Genomic DNA, 20287 nt, shown 5'->3' with positions numbered 1-20287 from the left:
TGTAATGAATTCAGTTGAATAGCTGTCAGCTGTTAAATTTAAGTACGCAATTAGATAATACCAATTTAGCTCAACCAATTACCAAGCAATGCTTCATTTTGTTCTGTCTGTGTGTAAAAAGGTCGCATTAGCAATTAAAGAAAAAACTCTCAAGCAAAACATGCTCCGGTCAAAGTGTCTGAATAATTTTTGGTCCCAAATTTGATATCAATTTTTACTGGTAGTCCACTACATGAAGAATTTTTGGGTGTAATATGTCACAGTTTACTCCATTTTGCTATCCTCACTTTTTTTTTACCCACTAGTAAAAAAAAAAAATCAAAAATGATATCTGGTGTCTGAATAATTTTTGGCTTGACTGAAGTAGGAACTGTGGTCTGTGCAGCTAAATCAACTCTTTAAAATGCAGAAAATGTCTTCAACTACATACTAATGTTATTTTAGTATCACAATTACAGTATTTATTAATCATTTGAATTTAGTTTTATATTTTAATTTGTTTGTTTTTCAAGGTTTAGTTGTTTTGTTGTTTTTGTCATTTTTATATTTTTGTTTCACCCCATTTTAGTATTTTATTACTAGTAATTTAATTTTAGTACTTAAAATAATGAAAATTCAAAATTTTAATTTGAATCATTTGTATTTTGTTTTTTTATTTTCTGTTTTTATTCTACTTTTAAAGTTATTTAGTTTGTTGTTGTTGTTGTTGTTGTTTTTATTAATATTTCTATTTACTTTTTTTTTTTTTGTGATTTTCAGTACTTAAGTTACACGAAACGTATAATGTTGGATTGGCAACTAACTATAATAAATACAATTTTTGTTTTGTTTCAGTTAATGTTTATTTTTGTTAAATATTTATATTTACTTTTTATTTTATTTCTGTTGTAATAATTTTAGTATTTAAACTAGATAAAAATTTGAAATATTTGTTTGGAAGCTATGTGAAATAAAATATTTATTTATTTATTAAGTTACGTTATTAAGTTGATGCTTAGTAATGTAAAAAAAAAATAGATTTAGTTTTAGTTAATAATAACACTGCTGCATCCTGCAATTTATATTATTAAACCTAATTTACATATAAAATAAAATAATTTGATTTATGTTTTGATTTAAATTCATGTCACAGTATTGTTGTTGACAACTAAAACTATTACAATTATAAATATAAAATATAATAATAATAATATGAATGTATGTTAGATGAAAGACTTAAAATTTAATTAAAAAAATAGAAAATGAAAATTAGAAATGTTTCATTGCAGACTGTCGGAAATAAGATTAAGATGAAGTAGTAAAATTACTAAAACATAAAAATAAATTCAAGCTATATATAAATATATATTTAAAAAAAATAAAAATTGCAAAAGCATATAAATGTACTAAAACGAAACTGAAAAAAATAATAAAATATAATAATAAAAGCTAATATAAATATGACTAATTCTCACTATACAAATTTTGCCTCAATAAACTCCTAATTTGCAGCTATTGTATTGTTAAGTTTAGGTATTAAGGGATATAAAATATGGCCATGCAGAATAAGGTATTAATATGTGCTTTATAAGTACTAATAAACAGCCAATATGCTAGAAATATGCATGGTAATAAACAACAAGTTAATAGTGAGAATTGGTCCTTAAAATAAAGTGTTACTATATTAATAAATCATATAACAGTATATAAACAATGTTAAAATAACAATGGTGTGAGTTCAGACGGAGGGTGATTTGACTCAGAAAACAGCTCCTGTGATCTGAGAGGAAGGCAGCTTTTGTCTTATCTTTCTGCTCATGCTTCCAGCGCGTCTGTGTTTCTGAAAATCCAATCTGCTGGCGCTCAGATAGAGGAAGGCCATTACTCTGCTGGATAATCACAGACTCGAACTGTTGCTTTCTCAGACATCAGAAGCAAACAGATGAGATGAAGCCTAACCTGCGTCAGATCAGAAATCGCTCTTCACAGCGCTCTCATCAGGAGGATCCAGACGCTGCAGCTTTAGCTGGAGCGGAGGACGAGCGATAAATACCACGTTTGATCTCGTCTCTACACACTATTTCTGACCTCACGTCTCTCTTAAAATAAGATCCTCGGAGCTGCAGCGGATGAGCAGGATATGATATGAATTTGAATCGAATGACAAATTAGCATTATATATAGCAAGAAAATGAAGCAAAGAGATTTTCTACCCCAAATTCTCATTTCCAAAATGCAGAAAAATATTAAAGTGAAAACAGTTATATTTGAATATTATTTGTAATTGAAGTATTGATATGCATATATCGTCTTGAACGTGTTATTATAGTTAACTCAAATTAAAAGTTATTGAGCTAAAAGTAAAACTATTAAAATCATTTTCATTACTTGAAATTAAATAAAATATTATTATATTTCAGCAAGGCGACATTTCTCATTTTAATTTTTTATTTCAAGTTTAACTTGATGTACTAAAATAAAAAATATATAAAGTAAAACTTTATATATGCACGCGTGCGCACACACATATATAGTAAAATGTATTAAAAGTGCTAAAACTAATAAAAATACTAAGAAAATAATTAATATAAAAATAATCAAATAATTAAAAAAATCACATAGCAAACTTAAAATCAACTAAATAGATATAACTACTGAAAATGACAAAAGCAACCATTTTTTACAAAATTGTTTACAAATATACTATATATATATATATATATACACCAAAAAAAAGCTGCAAAAAATTATAAAAACAAAATTACTAAAACTTTATAATGAAACTGGAAATCTAAAAAATAAAAATGTTTTAAAAAATTATATTATTTCAATGCTAAAATAATGTTATTTCAAAAAATATATATATTACTGAATTAAAATAATTTGTATCTAAATAATGAGATATGAAATCTAAATAATAAAATTTAAGAAGTTAAACTATGAAATAGTAGTGCCAAAAAAATCCTGATCCAAAAACCGGGTCATATTTATGTAAAATATAATTTCTTAATTTATTTACTTTTAATTTTGGAGTTAAATATGATCTGGACATGTTTTCATGCGATTTGTTTATATCTTGTTTATTTTTTAATTCATGTTTATGTGTCTCAAGGCTGTCTTGGTTTTTTTTTTTTTTTTTTTTATTAATATATTATTTTCATTATAATATGCCTCACTGCGCCATGAAGAAAAAAAAAGCTGTTATGTTAAACACGTTTGGAGAAGCATCTTTCCATATATTGAGAAGTGTCATATATATGCATTGACAATAAATGCTTCCCCTTGGGAGAGTTTCTCTCATCGTAACACTACGATAATCACCGAAAAACCACCGTATTCCACTTAAACACACAGCCGTGCCGCAGAAAACACTGTTCCAGGCTGAAGTGGCGTAATATTGCTAAAGAGACGAGGGATTGAGACAAAACAAACCAAAATCAGTATGCAAATGAAAATGTTTATTCAGACGAGAGTGTTTCTCCCGGACTGGGGCTGCTTGTAATTTTAGATTTAAGGGGCATAATGGGATACATTTGGGTTTGTTATGTTATGTTCTGCTTTGAAAGCTTTGTGTTTTCATAAAGACGGCTGGTGATCGTAGTGCACACAAACTACACACACGCTGTGTTTACTAGCTCAGGTTTGTCCACACTGTAAAAACACAAAGCTCAGTATTTACACCAGCTGAACAATCAGCATGAGGGAGACAGAAGACTAACTAGTGCTTTTTTTCATGCATATAAAAATAAACATGCATGTTTTCTCTTTTAGATGGTTAGGCTGTTCACTAAACTCTACTCTGCGTGTCTTGTATGGAATGAACTGTTTTCTTCTTCTTGCATGGCTTCATAAGTTCATACTATGAATGTGCTTTTCAAATATTTGCAGATGAATGATGTTAAAGGCGGCCAGAAATATAGTGATTTGACAACATCCAGCGATTAAAACGTTGTCAATGTGAAATGCAGAGACACAGAAAATGAAAACCAACTTAAGACCTGGTGAATTCATTAAATCATGATCACGATTTCTGCTTCTCTCAATTTATTAAGCAAATTCGTCTGTGATGATTATTTATAGCCTACTGAAAATGTTTCATTTTAATTTGGCATTTGCATTGGTATCAATCCTCCACGAGCTTTCATGGTTGTGGTTGCCAGATTTCAAGAGCTTAAATCCACCAATCTGAGCTTTTCTCTTAAATCGATGCATATGGAAGCCCATTTCCTCCATGTAAGAAAAAATAATCATGCATTTGTAAGTCGTAATTAATGATGTAAAGTGGCAATTATGACTTTAAAAGTCAAAATTGACATAGAACTCATAATTAGGAGGAAAAAGATGACATTATCACACTATGAAATTATGAAAATTCATTTTTTTTTCATCTCATTATGACTTAGTATGTAAGGTACCGCCCCAAAATTCAGACTTTAAAATAAAAATTCAGAAATAGGAGGTAAATAGTAATTTTTGCCTTTTTATCTCATAGTTTCGACTTGGTATGTAAATTTCATCTTTCTATCTCTAATTATGACTATGTCATAATTTTGACTTTAAAAACCATCATTTTAAATTTAAAAGTCCTAATTTTGGCTGTCATGATTTCCACTTTTTTGTCATTATTACAACTTAAGTCATAATTTAAACTTTTCATCTCATTGCAATGACTTTTAAGTTTATAATTATGACTTACCAAAGCATGATTTTTTTTTCTTATTGTGTGGAAATGGGCTTCCATGGATACATTGTCTTCCCAGTGGTTTACTTAAGCTTCCCAATCTGGCAACCATGCGCACATACTCTTTCTACCTTGTGCAAAATGTACAAAAAACATTCATCTCTAATGAATAAATTCTTGATTTGCCCTGGAAGTTCTTGATTTATGCTTGCGGAAGAAGTGCAATAATTCTGATGAAATGCAAAAACAAAAAATGGCAATAATCATGTTTAATAATCATGATTTATTTATTTTTTTTTAGCAAAATAATCTTGATTAACCGTTTAACCATTATTGTGCAGTTCTACATCTTAATTAGAAATCTGTGATGCAAACATGAAAAGTAGATTAATAAGCTAGAAAAGATCATTCAGTTAACAAAATACTTAAATGTGTAAATATAGCAATATTTCTCCAAATGAGTGCATTTTTGGACTGAAAGCTCTAATGCACATTGTTTAGTGAAGCCATCTGAATGCAAATAAAGCAGAGCAGATGTGACTGAGTTTATAATGTCCATGACTATCGATTGATTTTGCATGTTGATTGTGGACGCCTGTCATAAATTATGAAATTACTGTCACTGAGTTTGATCATAAATAGTGTTTTAATATCAAAGCTGGAGTCCTAAACATTTCTAATAACACACAGATTGCTGAGATAAAAAAAAAAAAAAAAAAAAAGTGTGATGATAATAATAGTGTGCAGTGAATGTAAACAACAATTAACAATTAAGAGGTTAAAATCAATGTGAAATATGGTTTACAATCCATTTTACTGTTACAAATGGGACTTGACTATCTTTAGGAAATGGATTAGATTGTAAAAAGTGGGCAGTACATGTCAGAATAAGTGATGTGGTTTACATTTTTCTTTCACAATAAGACCAGGAGCAGTCTGTTTTTTTATATCAACTGTAATGTTTTTTCTGTCTGCAGCAACCAAACTGGGTCCGGAGGCGTTCCGCTTCGATGCAGGAGCCGAGGCCACAGCCACCCGACTGAGTGACCGCTACTACATCCTGAGGCCAGAGGTCATCGAGAGCTACATGTACATGTGGCGTTTGACCCACGACCCCAAATACAGGGAGTGGGGCTGGGAGGCCGTGGAGGTGCATGTGTATTTCAACATTTTAATGTCAATATATAGATTGTTGGTCAACAAATGTGGGTTTACACAATGCTGAAAGTGTTACCCGCAATCCTAAAAGTGTGATTTCAAAGTTTTTTAGCATTATTCATCCCAAGCGCTGTATTTTTTCAACCCTGTCACAGTAAATTTAGGATTCATATCATCACAAATGAATAGATATAGATAAACACAAGTAGAACAGATATTACCTGCTCGGTGGTTTACAATTGTTCTGACGATGGATGGACAGACAGATTCAGAAATGGATGGATAGATAGATAGATAGATAGATAGATAGATGATAGATAGATAGATAGATAGATAGATAGATAGATAGATAGATAGATAGATAGATAGATAGATAGATAGATAGATAGATAGATAGATAGATAGATAGATTCAGAGATAGAGAGATAGAGATAGATAGAGATAGAGAGAGAGATAGAGAGATAGAGAGAGAGATAGAGAGATAGATAGATTCAGAGATAGATAGATTGATTCAGAGATAGATAGATTGATTCAGAGATAGATAGATTCAGAGATAGATAGATTCAGAAATAGATAGATAGATAGATAGATAGATAGATAGATAGATAGATAGATAGATAGATAGATAGATAGATAGATAGATAGATTCAGATAGATAGATAGATTCAGAGATAGATAGATTCAGAGATAGATAGATTCAGAGATAGATAGATAGATTCAGAGATAGATAGATAGATAGATAGATAGATAGATAGATAGATAGATAGATAGGTAGGTAGGTTTCTGCAGTATATGTGATGAATCAGTGTGTGGTTGAGGATCCGTGGTGTTTTTCACGGCTCTTCCTCACATTATCTCTGGTAAATGAACGCTCGGCTGTGGCTGTTATATTAATAAAGCCGATGTTAAAGTGCGGCGCTCCTCCGACAGACTGACGTGTTAATTACTGGCTGCAGGAGGTGGAGGAGAACGCAAATGGATTTGTCAAATTCATCTCCAAACCAAACTCACGAGACAGTCCTAATTATAGTCTAGGTGTCTACCTTTGTTTGAGGTTAATAGATCATTAATTTGCCATGTCAGCTCTTCTTTTATTCAGCGCTCAAATTTAGCGCTAAATCTTCTAGCCAACTTTAAAGCGACAGAAATAGCAGCTCTCCTATTTTAAAGGATGTCTCACAAATCGCTCGTATCTTCTGCCAGCAAGAAACTGTGGCAAAGAAACTGTCTCTTCTGCTCACCAAGGCTGCATTTATTTGATCAAAAATACAGTAAAATTTTGAAATATTATTGTTTTCTATGTGAAAATCTGTTCAAATGTAATTTATTTCTGTGATGCGCAGCTGAATTTTCAGCATCATTACTCCAGTCTTCAGCGTCACATGATCCTTCAGAAATCATTCTAATATGTGACCCTGGACCACAAAACCAGTCTTAAGTCGCTGGGGTATATTTGTAGCAATAGCCAAAAATACATTGTATGGGTCAAAATTATACATTTTTCTTTTATGCCAAAAATCATTAGGATATTAAGTAAAGATGATATTCCATGAAGATATTTTGTAAATTTACAACTGTAAATATATCAAAACGTCGTTTTTGATTAGTAATATGCATTGCTAAGAATTCATTTGGACAACTTTAAAGGCCATTTTCTCAATATTTAGATTTTTTTGCACCCTCATATTCTAGATTTTCCTAACAAACCATACATCAATGGAAAGCTTATTTATTCAGCTATTTCAGCTGATGTAGAAAACTCAATTTTGAAAAAATTGACACTTAAGACTGGTTTTGTGGTCCAGGGTCACATATGTTGTTTTCCTGCTCAAGAAACATTTCTGATTATTATCAATGTTGAAAACAGTTGTGCTGCCCAATATTTTTGTGAAAACTGTGATGCATTATATTTTTTAGGATTCATTGGTGAATAGAAAGTTCATAAGAACAGCATTTATTTGAAATAGAAATCTTTTGTCATATTATAAATATCTTTACTGTCACTTTTGATTAGTTTAAAGCATCCTTGATGAATAAAGGTATGAATGCAGTATTGCTTTGGATAAAATTGTCTGTATGCATAAAAGATACCGCCCCAGTGACAGCTTTTATACCTTTATTTCTGAGAGTGTGCTGTATAAGGAAATGTCACATGACCTATATTGTTTCTTGGCACATTAGACTTCTAAAGATTGTGTTTGAATCGTCCAGCTCAAGCGGTTTGTGTTCACAGGCGTTGGAGAAGCACTGTCGTGTAGACGCGGGTTTCTCAGGAATCAGAGACGTGTACGCCTCCACAGTCAGTCACGACAACATGCAGCAGAGCTTCTTCCTGTCTGAGACGCTCAAGTAAGTTCATTATCATGTTCCTGTCACACCTTCCTGAATCAGACACCCATAGATTTAAGAATTAATAACGGTAGCATTCTGCATTAGATGTGGACAAATGCAAATAATGCAGAACTTCAGTAGGAACAATCAGGATGGTCAAAGCCTGATGAAATTAATAGATCATTTTTTACTTTAATGGGTCCAAAAAGCTCAAAAACCTTACAACGTATGACTTTTGCGCTGCATTTCATGTCTTTTGAGTCATTTAATAGCTTCTAGGGACTTCCTTTAACCCTATCAAGCCTACTGTATCATATTTGATGCACAAATTGCTAAGGCCTCGTTTAAATGATCAAAACTTTGCTGTTAAACCTGTTTCACACACAATCTAATCTACTACATGCTTTCTGTTGTCTGATTGATAGTTTAGACTTTTTTTATCAAAATATCTTTTAGTATAATTGTACAAATGCCCAGCTTCAGCTAGTCAAATCTTTACTGATTTTGATCAAGTTAACGTCAGAATAACTGTAGTTACTGGACTGAAGCAGCTACGCTTTACTTGATTCTCCATCAATCATTTTTTAGAGAAATCAGTGCATCTTAAATCTGATCATCAGGATCTTTTGAGGAACGTTTATTTGTTCATCTATCAATCATCATTGGATTGCATTGCATTATATGTTTGGATCATTTAATATCATCTTACTAAGACATATTGATATTTATATCATTTTATGTAAGTATCTGCTGTACTGTTATAAATCTCATTGATTTACATTACAAGCATCACAATTTCATCTTGCTTTTGGTCAATATAAATATCTGCATCTGTACAAAATTGCATATTTTTTTATTTTTTTATCATTTTTACAGTTTGGGCCTCTAAATAAAATTCAGTGTTATTTTAGTATCATTGAGAAACTATTATAATTTTTATCAATATTTTGAGTCATTTTTTATTTTTTTATATTTTGCATTTTCGTTTTAATTTTAGTTGAAGTTTAGTAATTTTGTTTGTGATTTTTAAGTAGTTTTTTTTTTGTAAATGTCTATTTTTTTATTTTTAAGTTTTTTAATTAAAATAACAACTATTGCCCTTTGCAACTAAACTACAAGTTTTTTCTATTTTATTTTAGTTGTTTATTTTATTTCAAGTAACGAAAATTTAGTTTTTATATTTTAATTTTAGCTTCCGTTTTAGTTACTTATAATAACCCTGAAAAAAATTGATGTTTTTTTCCTCCATATTCTCACTGTATCATTCTATTTAAGCCATAAAATCCTGACGTATAAATATACAATAAAAAACACACTTGCAAATATATATTTTTCTGACTATTATTTCATGTCAAAGTAAAGTTTAACCTTGACATGAAATAACAGCCACAAAAAATATATATGGAACCATTTATTGACAAAATGGTGCTTTTATGGTGCTTTTTGTGTATTTTTTGAGCTTGACAGCATCTGTTCACATTCACTTTAGTTGTACAGAAATGTACGCAGTGTCAAATATACAAAGCAGGCAAAAGCAGACTGGCATTGATGTTAGTGTTAATGCAGTGCTTTGATGGTGATATCTTGACACTTTTCTGAGTTTTGTTAACCCCGTCCGTATGCGATCACAGATACCTGTACCTGCTGTTCTCGGACGATGATCTCCTGCCGCTGGAGGACTGGGTGTTTAACACGGAGGCTCATCCGCTGCCCGTTATACACAAGAGCTGCCTGCAGGAGAACAGTGCCACACAAGACCATGGACAGACCAACCTGGAGTAGTATTTACCATCTCACACACACACACACACACACACACACACGCGTGGATTCAACCTCACGGGTCCTGACATGGATTCTCAGCTCCTTTCCTGTAAAGGATCTCTTCATATATATATATATATATAAATATACGCTGTGATTGTATATCTCTGAGCTGAGGCTTCCCGCTCTCCTCGGCGGGCGGAAGCCGGCGCAATTTTCCGTGGACAATCAGTGAAACGTGACTTTCATGAGAAGAGCACCTTTTTTTCTTTGCTTCTTTCCTCTGTGAGGAAAAAACGAATAACTTGCAGCCCCGAATCTGTGGGAGGAGTGCCGTACGATGGCGGGCCATGCTGAGCGAAAGAGAAAACCACTTTTCTTCACGTCTCACCTGTAATTTATCTTTTCTTTCATCCTTTCATTGTGTATTCCTTTCCCGTCTCTTCTGCCAAAGCGTTTGCAGTCTTTTTTATTTCGTTTTCTCTCCCAACCCCTGATATTTTGTTCTATCTAGTTTCGAGTCCAATTTTGTGCTATGATTTTTTTATTATTTCAAGAACTGAGATATTTACAAACCCCACAAAAGGATCCTTTGTGAAATGTGTTGTACAGAAACCTTTGGTTTGAACAGGAAGTTGAATGATGTCATTGGCAGGGCAGGATTGTTTTACGTGATTTTACACTTAAACTGGTATTTTTATTATTTTTTTATGCTTCAACTGCATTGTGAGCCTCGGTGTTGTGCACGACATGCCATGTTTCAAAGACCAGCATCACCGGAGCGGAAAAACACGCTTGCACTGACACCCGATTGCCACTAGGGCTGGGCGATTATATATTGAATATTCCTTATATTTTTGCAATGATTTTGCACGCAATTATTTTAATGTGCTTTTTTAAGTCAGACTAGTTTCATGGTGGTTCTTCAGTATCAAAAACAGGATTTTTGTTTGATTCATTTCCATGAATCACTTCAAACTGTGTTCTTTAATAAATCGCTTTAGCATCATCGTTCAGAAATCACAATTATTTTAACGCGCTTTTTAATTTGTCCTTTAAGTTTCATTAAGATTGCAGCATCAGACTAGCTTCACGATGATTCTTCAGTATCAAAAACAACATTCAAACTTCAGACTGTTTTAATGAATCGATTCATAAACAAAAAGCATTCTTTGAAGATTATGAATTACACAATTATTAGAAAGCAGTTTTTTAATTTGTCCATTAAGTTTCCTAAAGATTGAGTTGTTAAAATAGTTTCATGATTTTTCTTCAGTGTCAAAAACAGCATTTAAGTTTGATTCCTTTCCATGAATCGCTTCAAACTGTCCATTTCAGTGAATGTATTCTAAACTCTAAAGCAAAGATGCATTAGCTTCATCACTCAACAAAGCTGAAATAATTATTTGAATGTGCTTTTTAAATTTGCTCATTAAGTTTCATCATCAGACTAGTTTCATAATGATTCTTCAGTATCGATCAAAAAGGCAAAAAATTGAGTTTCATTCTTTTAATTTGTGCATTACTTCTTAAAGATTGCATCCAAGTTTCATGATTGTTCTGCTGTGTCAAAATATAACATGCAAGTCTGATTAATTTCCACGTCCGTTTCAACGCGTCTATTCAAAACTCTAAAGATGTATTTTGAATCGTCATAAAAATGCTGGAGATTATTTTAATGCGTTTTATTCATCCATTATGCTTCAGACTAGTTTCATGATTCTTCTACAGCATTTAAGTTTAATTCACTTCCGTGAATCAGATATGCTTTTGCATCATCTTTTAAAAAATGCTGGAGAACATGAATCATGCAATTATTTTAATTTGTTCATCAAGTATTGCATCATCTGACTAGTTTCATGATTTAAGTTTGATTCATTTCTGTGAATCAGTTCAGATTAATCAAAACTGAAACAAAGATGCATTTGCGTCTTCGCTCAAAAAATGTTGTTTTAGTAGAAATATCTATCGGTAAATATTGCTGTTTATGACCATGTACTGTTACACTGGTGCGTATAAATGAAAATGATTCAGCTGTGAATAACGCATTGTACCGCGATTAAATTAATTCTTCAGATCTCTGCCCAAAATCAGCACAGAAAATGTGAAATTGCTTGCTTTTTAAGCGCTATCGCCCAGCCCTGTCGGCCACAGTCGTCTCAAAGCATCGATGGTGAATGTGAACGTTTTTTCCGGGGTTTTTGTCCCCGAAGCAACGCCGTCAGACAGTAATGGTGGAATGAATGTGAGTCATTCATGTCATTAATTGTTCCTACTTTCTCTCTCTTTCTCTTTTCTAATTTTTATGGATGTTTATGAAAGACTCGCTCTTTTCATTTTCCTCAGGTGTTTCTGTACAAGTTTTGATTACAGTTATTTGCACTATTCATTACGGTAGTGCCGATCATTGTTAATTTGAACGTCTTCTGTCTCTCATTGTTGAATATTTTCAAATACTGGTAAAAGATCTGTGCGATTTATACATTTAAAACGAGTGTACAAATGCTCCAAGTGTCTTTCTTTGTATTCTGCAGTTTCACAAGCTCACTTTAGCTTTGAAAACATGGTATTAATCTTTGACCTGCATAAAGTGCCACTTACATCCTCAAAATACTGCACATGATTCATAGGTTTGGTATGAATAATCTGCACTTTGGTGTCATTTTAGTTTTTATAAAGCATTAGAGCCACAAATCTCAGATAAACAGTCATATCTATTAGTTACCAGTGTTATTTTAGTACCATTGAGATACTATTATAGATTGTATTTTTATTTTAAGTTCTTGCTTTTGCCATTTTATTAGTTTTTCATATCATATTAATTTAGTTTATTTTAGTGCATCAACTTTTTTGTTTCAATATTTTTTAGCAGAAATTTTATTCAATTTTTTTTCTTCATATCTATAATTTGTATCAGTTTTTACATTTTTGTGATTTTATTACATCAAGTTAAACTAAATGAAAAGGTTGCCTTGGCACCTAGCAAAAAAAAAAAAAAAAAACTAAGTTTTTTATATATATTTGTTTTGAGAGTTTTTGGCCATTTTATTATTTTTTTTATTAACCATTTTATTGGTCAGTTTTAGTTATTTTAGTACATCAATTTAAACTAAATGAAAATCAGCAATTTTGTCAGCTTTATTACATGTTAAACACGCCCACATCACATAACTAGTGGTCACTGTTACTCATTCTCAGCTCTAAATGAAAATGAATGTCTTTTGGTTGCTTAATGACTGTTTTCAAACAGGTTTCCCTAAACATCCTGCCATTGGTCAGACAAACATATAGTCCCGCCCCAAACTCACATCATTGGTTGACTCAGTGTGATTCTCAAACAAACAGGTCAATGTTTTGAAGGTGTCACAGTGTTACACATGATTACATTGTCTGCATATTATATTATATTTTAACATCAAAAAACTGCACACTGCAGCTTTAAGAATGAGTTTTTATGAGTCTCTAGGATCTGCAGCTGAACGTCAGTTTCAGCTCAGACTGAAGCATCATCAGCGTTACTCTCCAGATCGACCGAGCGGCTCGATACAGCCAACCTCTCGGGCTCAAAACAGCTATGCAAGGTCAATTCTGTTAGTCGTTGCATTTCACATTATACTGCATTCAGAGCTTTTCCTCTGAGGGCTCTGTAACAGAGCGATTCATAAACTGCTCTCTTCTATACGTGTTTTTTTTCTCTTTCAGGTCGACTGCTGTCAAGGGAATCTTCATGCAGTTCAATCTCAGACGTTCAGTGAAGCTGCACTGAGTGCTGAAGTTTGTTACCAGCAATAGCATCAGCATATTCACATTTGCATACATGCATAAACTGTCCTTACCGCACACCTTCCTGTATTTCTCCTCTTCCCTGTCAAAATTAACCTGAAGTGGCAATGGTAACCATTTACCTTCAGTAATGTGATGCATATCTGAGTGAAACAGCTCATCCAATTATACATTTTATTTTATTATATAATATATTTTATTGTATGTTATTATGTAATTTTATATATTATTGTTATACAAATGTATTATTATTTTAAGTCTATTTTTGTTTGTTTAAGACAATTGTTATTCCATTGAATAGTACGCACTGATGAATCATTCATAATAAGAAGAGTAACATAAATTTAGCATTTAGTTATCATATTATTTAATATATATTATATTTTGATGCTTTTAGGAGAGAAACAGATCATAAAATAAGATTTTTTATTGTATTGTATTTTTATTTACTTAATTTTATTATTAATATTATGCATTACATACATATACATTATATATAATTTTATTAAATATTATTGCTAATAGTAATAATATATTGATTTATTAAATATATATTAGTAATATATTTTGATGCATTTCCTGAAACAGGTTAGATTTCTTTATTATATTTATTTTTTCTTTACTTTAGTATTTTATTAATATGTTACACATTATAATATTAGTGTGTGTGTGTGTGTGTGTGTGTGTGTGTTTTGTGACAAATGAGGACATAAATATGTATAATGACAAGGGTATGACGGGTATTACAAGGAGAAGGTGACTTTTCAGGACATTACCCCATGTCCCAACTTTTCAAAACGCTTATAAATCACACAGAATGGAGTGTATTGAAAATCTGAAATAGCACAACGTCTCCTGTAAGGGGTAGGTTTAGGTGTAGAGTTGGTGTAGCACAATAGCACATACAGTTTGTACAGTATAAAAACCATTACGCCTATGGAGAGTCCCCACAATTCACAAAAACTAACATGTGTACACACACACACACACACACACACATATATATATATATATATATATATATATATATATACAATCAGATAAGATGAGTAACATGATTTTATAAACAGATGATTTTGAACTTCAAAGACATAAACAGCATTAAATGAAGTTTTTATGAAAGCTTGAGTAATAAATGTCAGTGTTATCAGCTCCTGGAGTCACACAGGTTGATTTAATGAACGCTGTGTGAGATCGGAGGTGTGTGACAGCGTAAACAGCGCTGATATCTGCTCACAGGAGGTTGATTACACTGTAATTGATGGGGTCCGTCAGCAGGATAAGCGCATTTCCAGTAATTAGCCCAGCTAAATTAATGGCAGGGTTTCGTTATGCTACCTTTCATAAAGTTCCATAAATTTATTGCCACGTACAGTCATTAGATCAACTTCAGCTCTGGGCTGATATTAGTTATGTTAATTGCATTTTTGTGAATAGTTTTGATTTCCACTCAGGGCTGATCAATGTTTCCCTCGTTTGTTCATCACAATCAAGGGAAAGAGTCTGGATCGATTATATTTGTTACGTTCACTAAATTATTCTTCCTTGCTCCAAAAATGTAATTTATGGACTCATTCTGAACACACGTCCTGTATTATACTGATTCATAACGCTTCATTAAAGAATAATATAACAGGTCAAATACACAATACCAGCAGGCCCAAAGCTTGAAAATTATTACAAGTAAAATATGCACAAAAAAGTGTTTTTTCATTATTTAGCTGCAGAAGGAGAGATAAATCCTTTAATTTGTTGTGCTGCATGTTAAACGTGTTTCTTTTGACTCTCTCTGGATATCAGTCTGTGACATAAATGTAAAATTTTCCCACTTTGAAGTTTGTGTGAATTGCTCATGGTAATAACAACAACATGGAACAGACATAAGGGAGAATATTAGCAATAAAATGTCAGTTTCACAGCTGTTTTGGGATGATTATTAGATATGACACATGGATCAGTCTGTAAATAATGACAGTTTTCATTCTTTAGGACTTATTATTTTAAAGGAATAGTTCAGCCGAAAATGAAAATTTGCTGAAAGTTCTCAGGCCGTCCAAGATGAGTTTGTTTCTTCATCAGATTTGGAGAAATGGATGCTCTGCAGTGAATGGGTGCCGTCAGAATGAGAGTCCAAACAGCTGATAAAAACAGCACAATAATCCACAGCACTCCAGTCCATCAGTTATCATCTGGAGAAGACAAAAGAAACAAATCCAACTGTGAGAGTTCTGTATACAAAATATTGCTTCCTCCAGTGAAAAAGTCATCTGTGAATCAGGAGAGAAATCTGCACAGATCAAGCAGTGTTTAAAAAGCCAAAACAGCTCTAATCAAATGTGTGTGCATTATGATGTGAGAGACAACGGGAGATGGACTTTTTCACTGGAGGAAGCATTATTATGGATTATGGACTTGCATTTTAGCCAAAAGCAAAGTGTCTTAATGATGGATTTGTTTCTTACAAACAAGCAGCTTTTGTTTTCACAAGATGTTAACTGATGGACTGGAGTGGTGTGGATTACTGTGATGTTTTTATCAGCTGTTTGGACTCTCATTCTGACGGCACCCATTCACTGCAGAGCATCCATCGATGAGCAAGTGATGCAATGCTACATTTCTCTAAATCTGATGAAGAAACAAACTCATCTACATCTTGCATGACCTGAGTACATTTTCTGCAAATGTTTATTTTGAGTGAAATATTCCTATTATTAGTAAGTATTATAATGTGTAATATTCAACTGATTCTATAGTGTAGGCCAGATTGAATGCATTCTACTGCATTAAGAATAAAAATATCTTTAAAATGCATTATATAATATAATTTTGAATTGCATTATGCAGTGCATGATAAAATGCTTGAAGTGAAGCTGCTGTGCAGTTGTTCACATGCACACACACACACACACACCTCTTTCAGTTCCTGTTGTCAGTGGCAATGACCAGGGAAAGCGGCATATGAGCTGAATAATGCAGGACTGTTCCCGTCTCTTCCTGCAGTTGTCCCTGAGCCGTCATGCTCTGTGGCTTTTTATTCCACTCTTTCTTCTCACATTGTATCTGTTCGGTTTCATGGATTGTTGAACATCGCCTCTCAATTTTCTCTTAGGGCTGCTAGTTGGAAAAAATGGGTCACGAAAAAGAGTTTTTCTCATTTTTAGAACAGCTCTCACACTTGGTGTAAGGGAATACTTCACCAAAAATAAAGATCTGCCATTATTTACTCACCCTCACGCATCACACAAATCTTAAGAACTACTGTTATGGTGCTTTTATGGTCTGATTCTGATATATATTGTTTTCATTACATTTGGAGAGAGTTATGGTTAACAGTGGCGTGCACACTTTGAGGTCCGACGGTAAAGGGCCCTTGCGGTCCGGTGCCCCCGGTCTGCGATTTCTGCCGTGGGTAGGGGGGGGTGTTCGATATGACGATTTTTGATCGTGGACTATAATGGACTAAAATGTCTCCACGATCTGCTTTTTTGAAGAAATATCCTAGTATCGTGCTTCAGCGCACATTCTATCAGCTGCAGTTCTGGTGCCGTCGTCTCTATATACGGTACAACGCCACATACATTCACATCAGTGTTAACTCAGCGGTAGAGTTACTCTCACGGGACACTGCACTTATTCGCAGTCACAAAAGTACATTATCTGCATCTGCTTCACAGACTTACTGGTTAAACGATTCATTTGTGTGCTGTTCTGACGAGTGCTCTAAAAAGCCCGTCAAACAGCACCTGATTACTGAACTAAGTTATGTTTTGTGCTAATACTGTCAAAACACACAATGTTTATGTATAGACTCAGTTGGTTATGTCTAAAATGAAAGTAAACAGCTGAGAGAAACAGATGTGTGCAGGTCTTAAAGGGACAGTACTAAACATGCTGCCGACTGTCATTAAAGGGATAGTTCACCCTAAAATTGTAATTCTGTCATTATTTACTCACTCAGATGTTGTCCCAAACCTGTATTAATTTCTTTCTTGTGCTGAACACAAAAGAAGATATTTTGAAGAATGTGGGTAACCAAACAGTTGCTGGTCCACATTGACTTTAACAGTAGGGGAAAAAATACTATGGAAGTCACTGTAGACCAGCAACTGTTTGGTTTTCCACATTCTTCAAAATAGCATTTATTTTCAGCAGAAGAAACTCAATCAGGTTTAAACAAAAGTTTTGAGTGAGTAAATGAAGGTATAAAAATAAAACACTAGCCTATTTTAATTTTGGGGTGAATTATTCCTTTAATGTTAATAAAACACCAAACACAAAGAGAAAAATCACTCACTACTCTTGACTGAAAAACTTTAATACAGTTGCTTTAATAGGAATCAATCTATATAGTGTTTTATTTTTTTATGTGTTCATTCAGTTTCTTGAATGCTCCTGCTAAATACACCTATTGTAGACTACCTGAAAATAAAACAGTTTATTTTATTTGTATATTATGTGTATTTGTGATGTGTATCTTTGCTCTCATTTTTTAATAACAAAGATAAAATAACAACGATTTTTATCTTCACCCACTTTGGCCTAAATATCCGCCATACTTTTTAATATTTTGTTACTTTGAAAGGCTTTGTCTTTATAGTAGGGAAATTAGTTTGGCTGCACTGCTCAAACAACTCGCAAAATAGACAATCCAACATGACAAAGAATTGTGATAATATTGTGAATCGTGATATTTCTAAAAAAAATCGAGATATTTTTGCCATATCGCCCACCCCTAGCCGAGGGGGACCAAACCCATACATTATTTTTTTTTTTTAGATAAATTATTCCTTTAAACTCCTTTGAAGAAGGAACTTGTGTGCATTTAATGTCTGGAAACATGTTTTAATCATAATTTCTGTTTGTTTGTGCTCTCATGTTTCTCCAGAGAGCTTCCCTCACTTTGATTATTCTCTATGATATATTTTCTCAGACATACTGAGATCATACTGTATTTCAGAAATTCTCTTTTCTTTTTTTTTTATCAACTTTTTATTGTTTTCTTTTTTTACACATAACATCCATTCAAAGAAAAAAAAAACAGACATATAATCAATACTTTAAAGAGTCCAGTCAAAGGGAAGAGAGAGAGGGAGGGAAAAAAGAAAAAACAAAAGTCATTCCTTTATATTATCGAGTATGTTAAAGAATAAACACTGCTGAGCATCAATAGTAGAGCGCTTGGCCTCATTAATTCGCGCTGTTGTCTGAATTTCTCTTTTTTAAGCATTTTATAAAAAATATCATGTTTGAGTTTTCATTAGTTATGTAAATCTAAAATCAGGACAGATACAAATTGGTGCACTCATATTTGAATACCAAAATCTGAGCAACATGGTTCATTAAAAAAAAAATAATAATAATAATGAAATGTTTTTGAAAGAAAATGCTTACCAAGATGCATTTAAATTATAGAAAATACAGTAATATTGTGAAATATTATTACAATTTCAAATAACTATTTTCAATGTGAGTATATTGTAAAATGAAATTTATTCCTGTGATATGAAGCTGTATTTTCAGCATCATTACTCCAGTCTTCAGTGTCACATGATCCTTCAGAAATCATTCTAATATGCTGATTTGCTGCTCAAGAAACATTTCTAATGATTATCAATGTTGAAAACAGTTGTGCTGCCAAATATTTGTGGAAACTTTGATACATTTCATTTTTGAAATTGCATCCTTGAAGAATAAAAGTATTAATATCCACATACTCTGGACTGTAGTTCATGTTGAGGTCTTCATGTTGAGGTCTTCATGTTGATCTGTTCAAACGTTCCTCTCCATCTTCATTCAATGTTTGTTTTGGATCTTCATTCAGATGATGGATAGGTTTGGGATTTTCTCATGTTTCATCCACCTTCACGTTCATCTTGTTGATTGCGTCTCTGCTGCTTTGATAAATCACATGTTCAATAATGACCTGCTTTAACTTCTGCAGCTCTCAACTTACTACATGAGACCATTTACTTCAGGCCTTCAGGACCGTTTCATCAGACAGGTAGCCTATTTCATGCACTGTCAAATAGTTTTTTGCCTGGACAGAACAGGACAGTGTGTATTATATTGGGAGGTTTATGAATAAAGGCCCATTCACACCAAGGGCAATAATAACGGTTAAGATATACACCTTTTTCTTCAACACAGAAGTAATGGGCGGTAAAGTAAAGAATAACAATGTGCAGTAAACAGTTTGCACTACAAATGTGTGTATTTATAATTAAGATAATGCATTAAAATAATATGCTAAGGCACCAATTTTCAATATCAAGCAGCAAAACAAGCTGTTTTGTACACTAAAAATAGCTGAACGCGAATGAGACCGGAAGCTAGACCCATAGAATTTACAACAGCCGTGGGATGAAAAAGGTGGATAGTTTTAAAAATCGTCCTAATTTAAAATAATTGTGCAGTCTACACCAACTATAACTGTGACTAACGTTACACAGAAGAACGATGTCATTAGGTGTGTTCGACTTGAAGCGACGATAAAAACATCGACAGCCAATCAGAATCCATCCTGCTTTGAAAGAGCGCTTCGATTTTTACCATCTGCTGGTGTGGACGCTAATGTAGTTATCGTTAGTTATC

The 20287-nt window shown here is 32.8% G+C and overlaps 1 protein-coding gene across 2 annotated transcripts in view; it reads left to right on the top strand.

Annotated features, from left to right (window-relative positions):
* LOC131521600 (mannosyl-oligosaccharide 1,2-alpha-mannosidase IA) overlaps positions 1 to 12419 on the top strand; it is a 223757-nt gene extending 211338 nt beyond the window's left edge. For both annotated transcript variants that reach the window (XM_058746505.1, XM_058746506.1), the window contains exons 10-12: positions 5638 to 5810; positions 8052 to 8167; positions 9781 to 12419. In XM_058746505.1, the coding sequence (XP_058602488.1) occupies positions 5638 to 5810; positions 8052 to 8167; positions 9781 to 9931 (440 nt within the window). In that variant the 3' untranslated portion in view covers positions 9932 to 12419. The remainder of the gene's footprint in view (positions 1 to 5637; positions 5811 to 8051; positions 8168 to 9780) is intronic.
* Positions 12420 to 20287: the final 7868 nt, after the last annotated feature.

The sequence above is a fragment of the Onychostoma macrolepis genome, chromosome 16 (assembly GCF_012432095.1).
Source record: "Onychostoma macrolepis isolate SWU-2019 chromosome 16, ASM1243209v1, whole genome shotgun sequence".
Classification (NCBI taxonomy): Eukaryota; Metazoa; Chordata; class Actinopteri; order Cypriniformes; family Cyprinidae; genus Onychostoma; species Onychostoma macrolepis.
The sequence above is the reverse complement of the archived record's forward strand: the minus strand, read 5'-3'. Positions and strand labels throughout refer to the sequence as shown.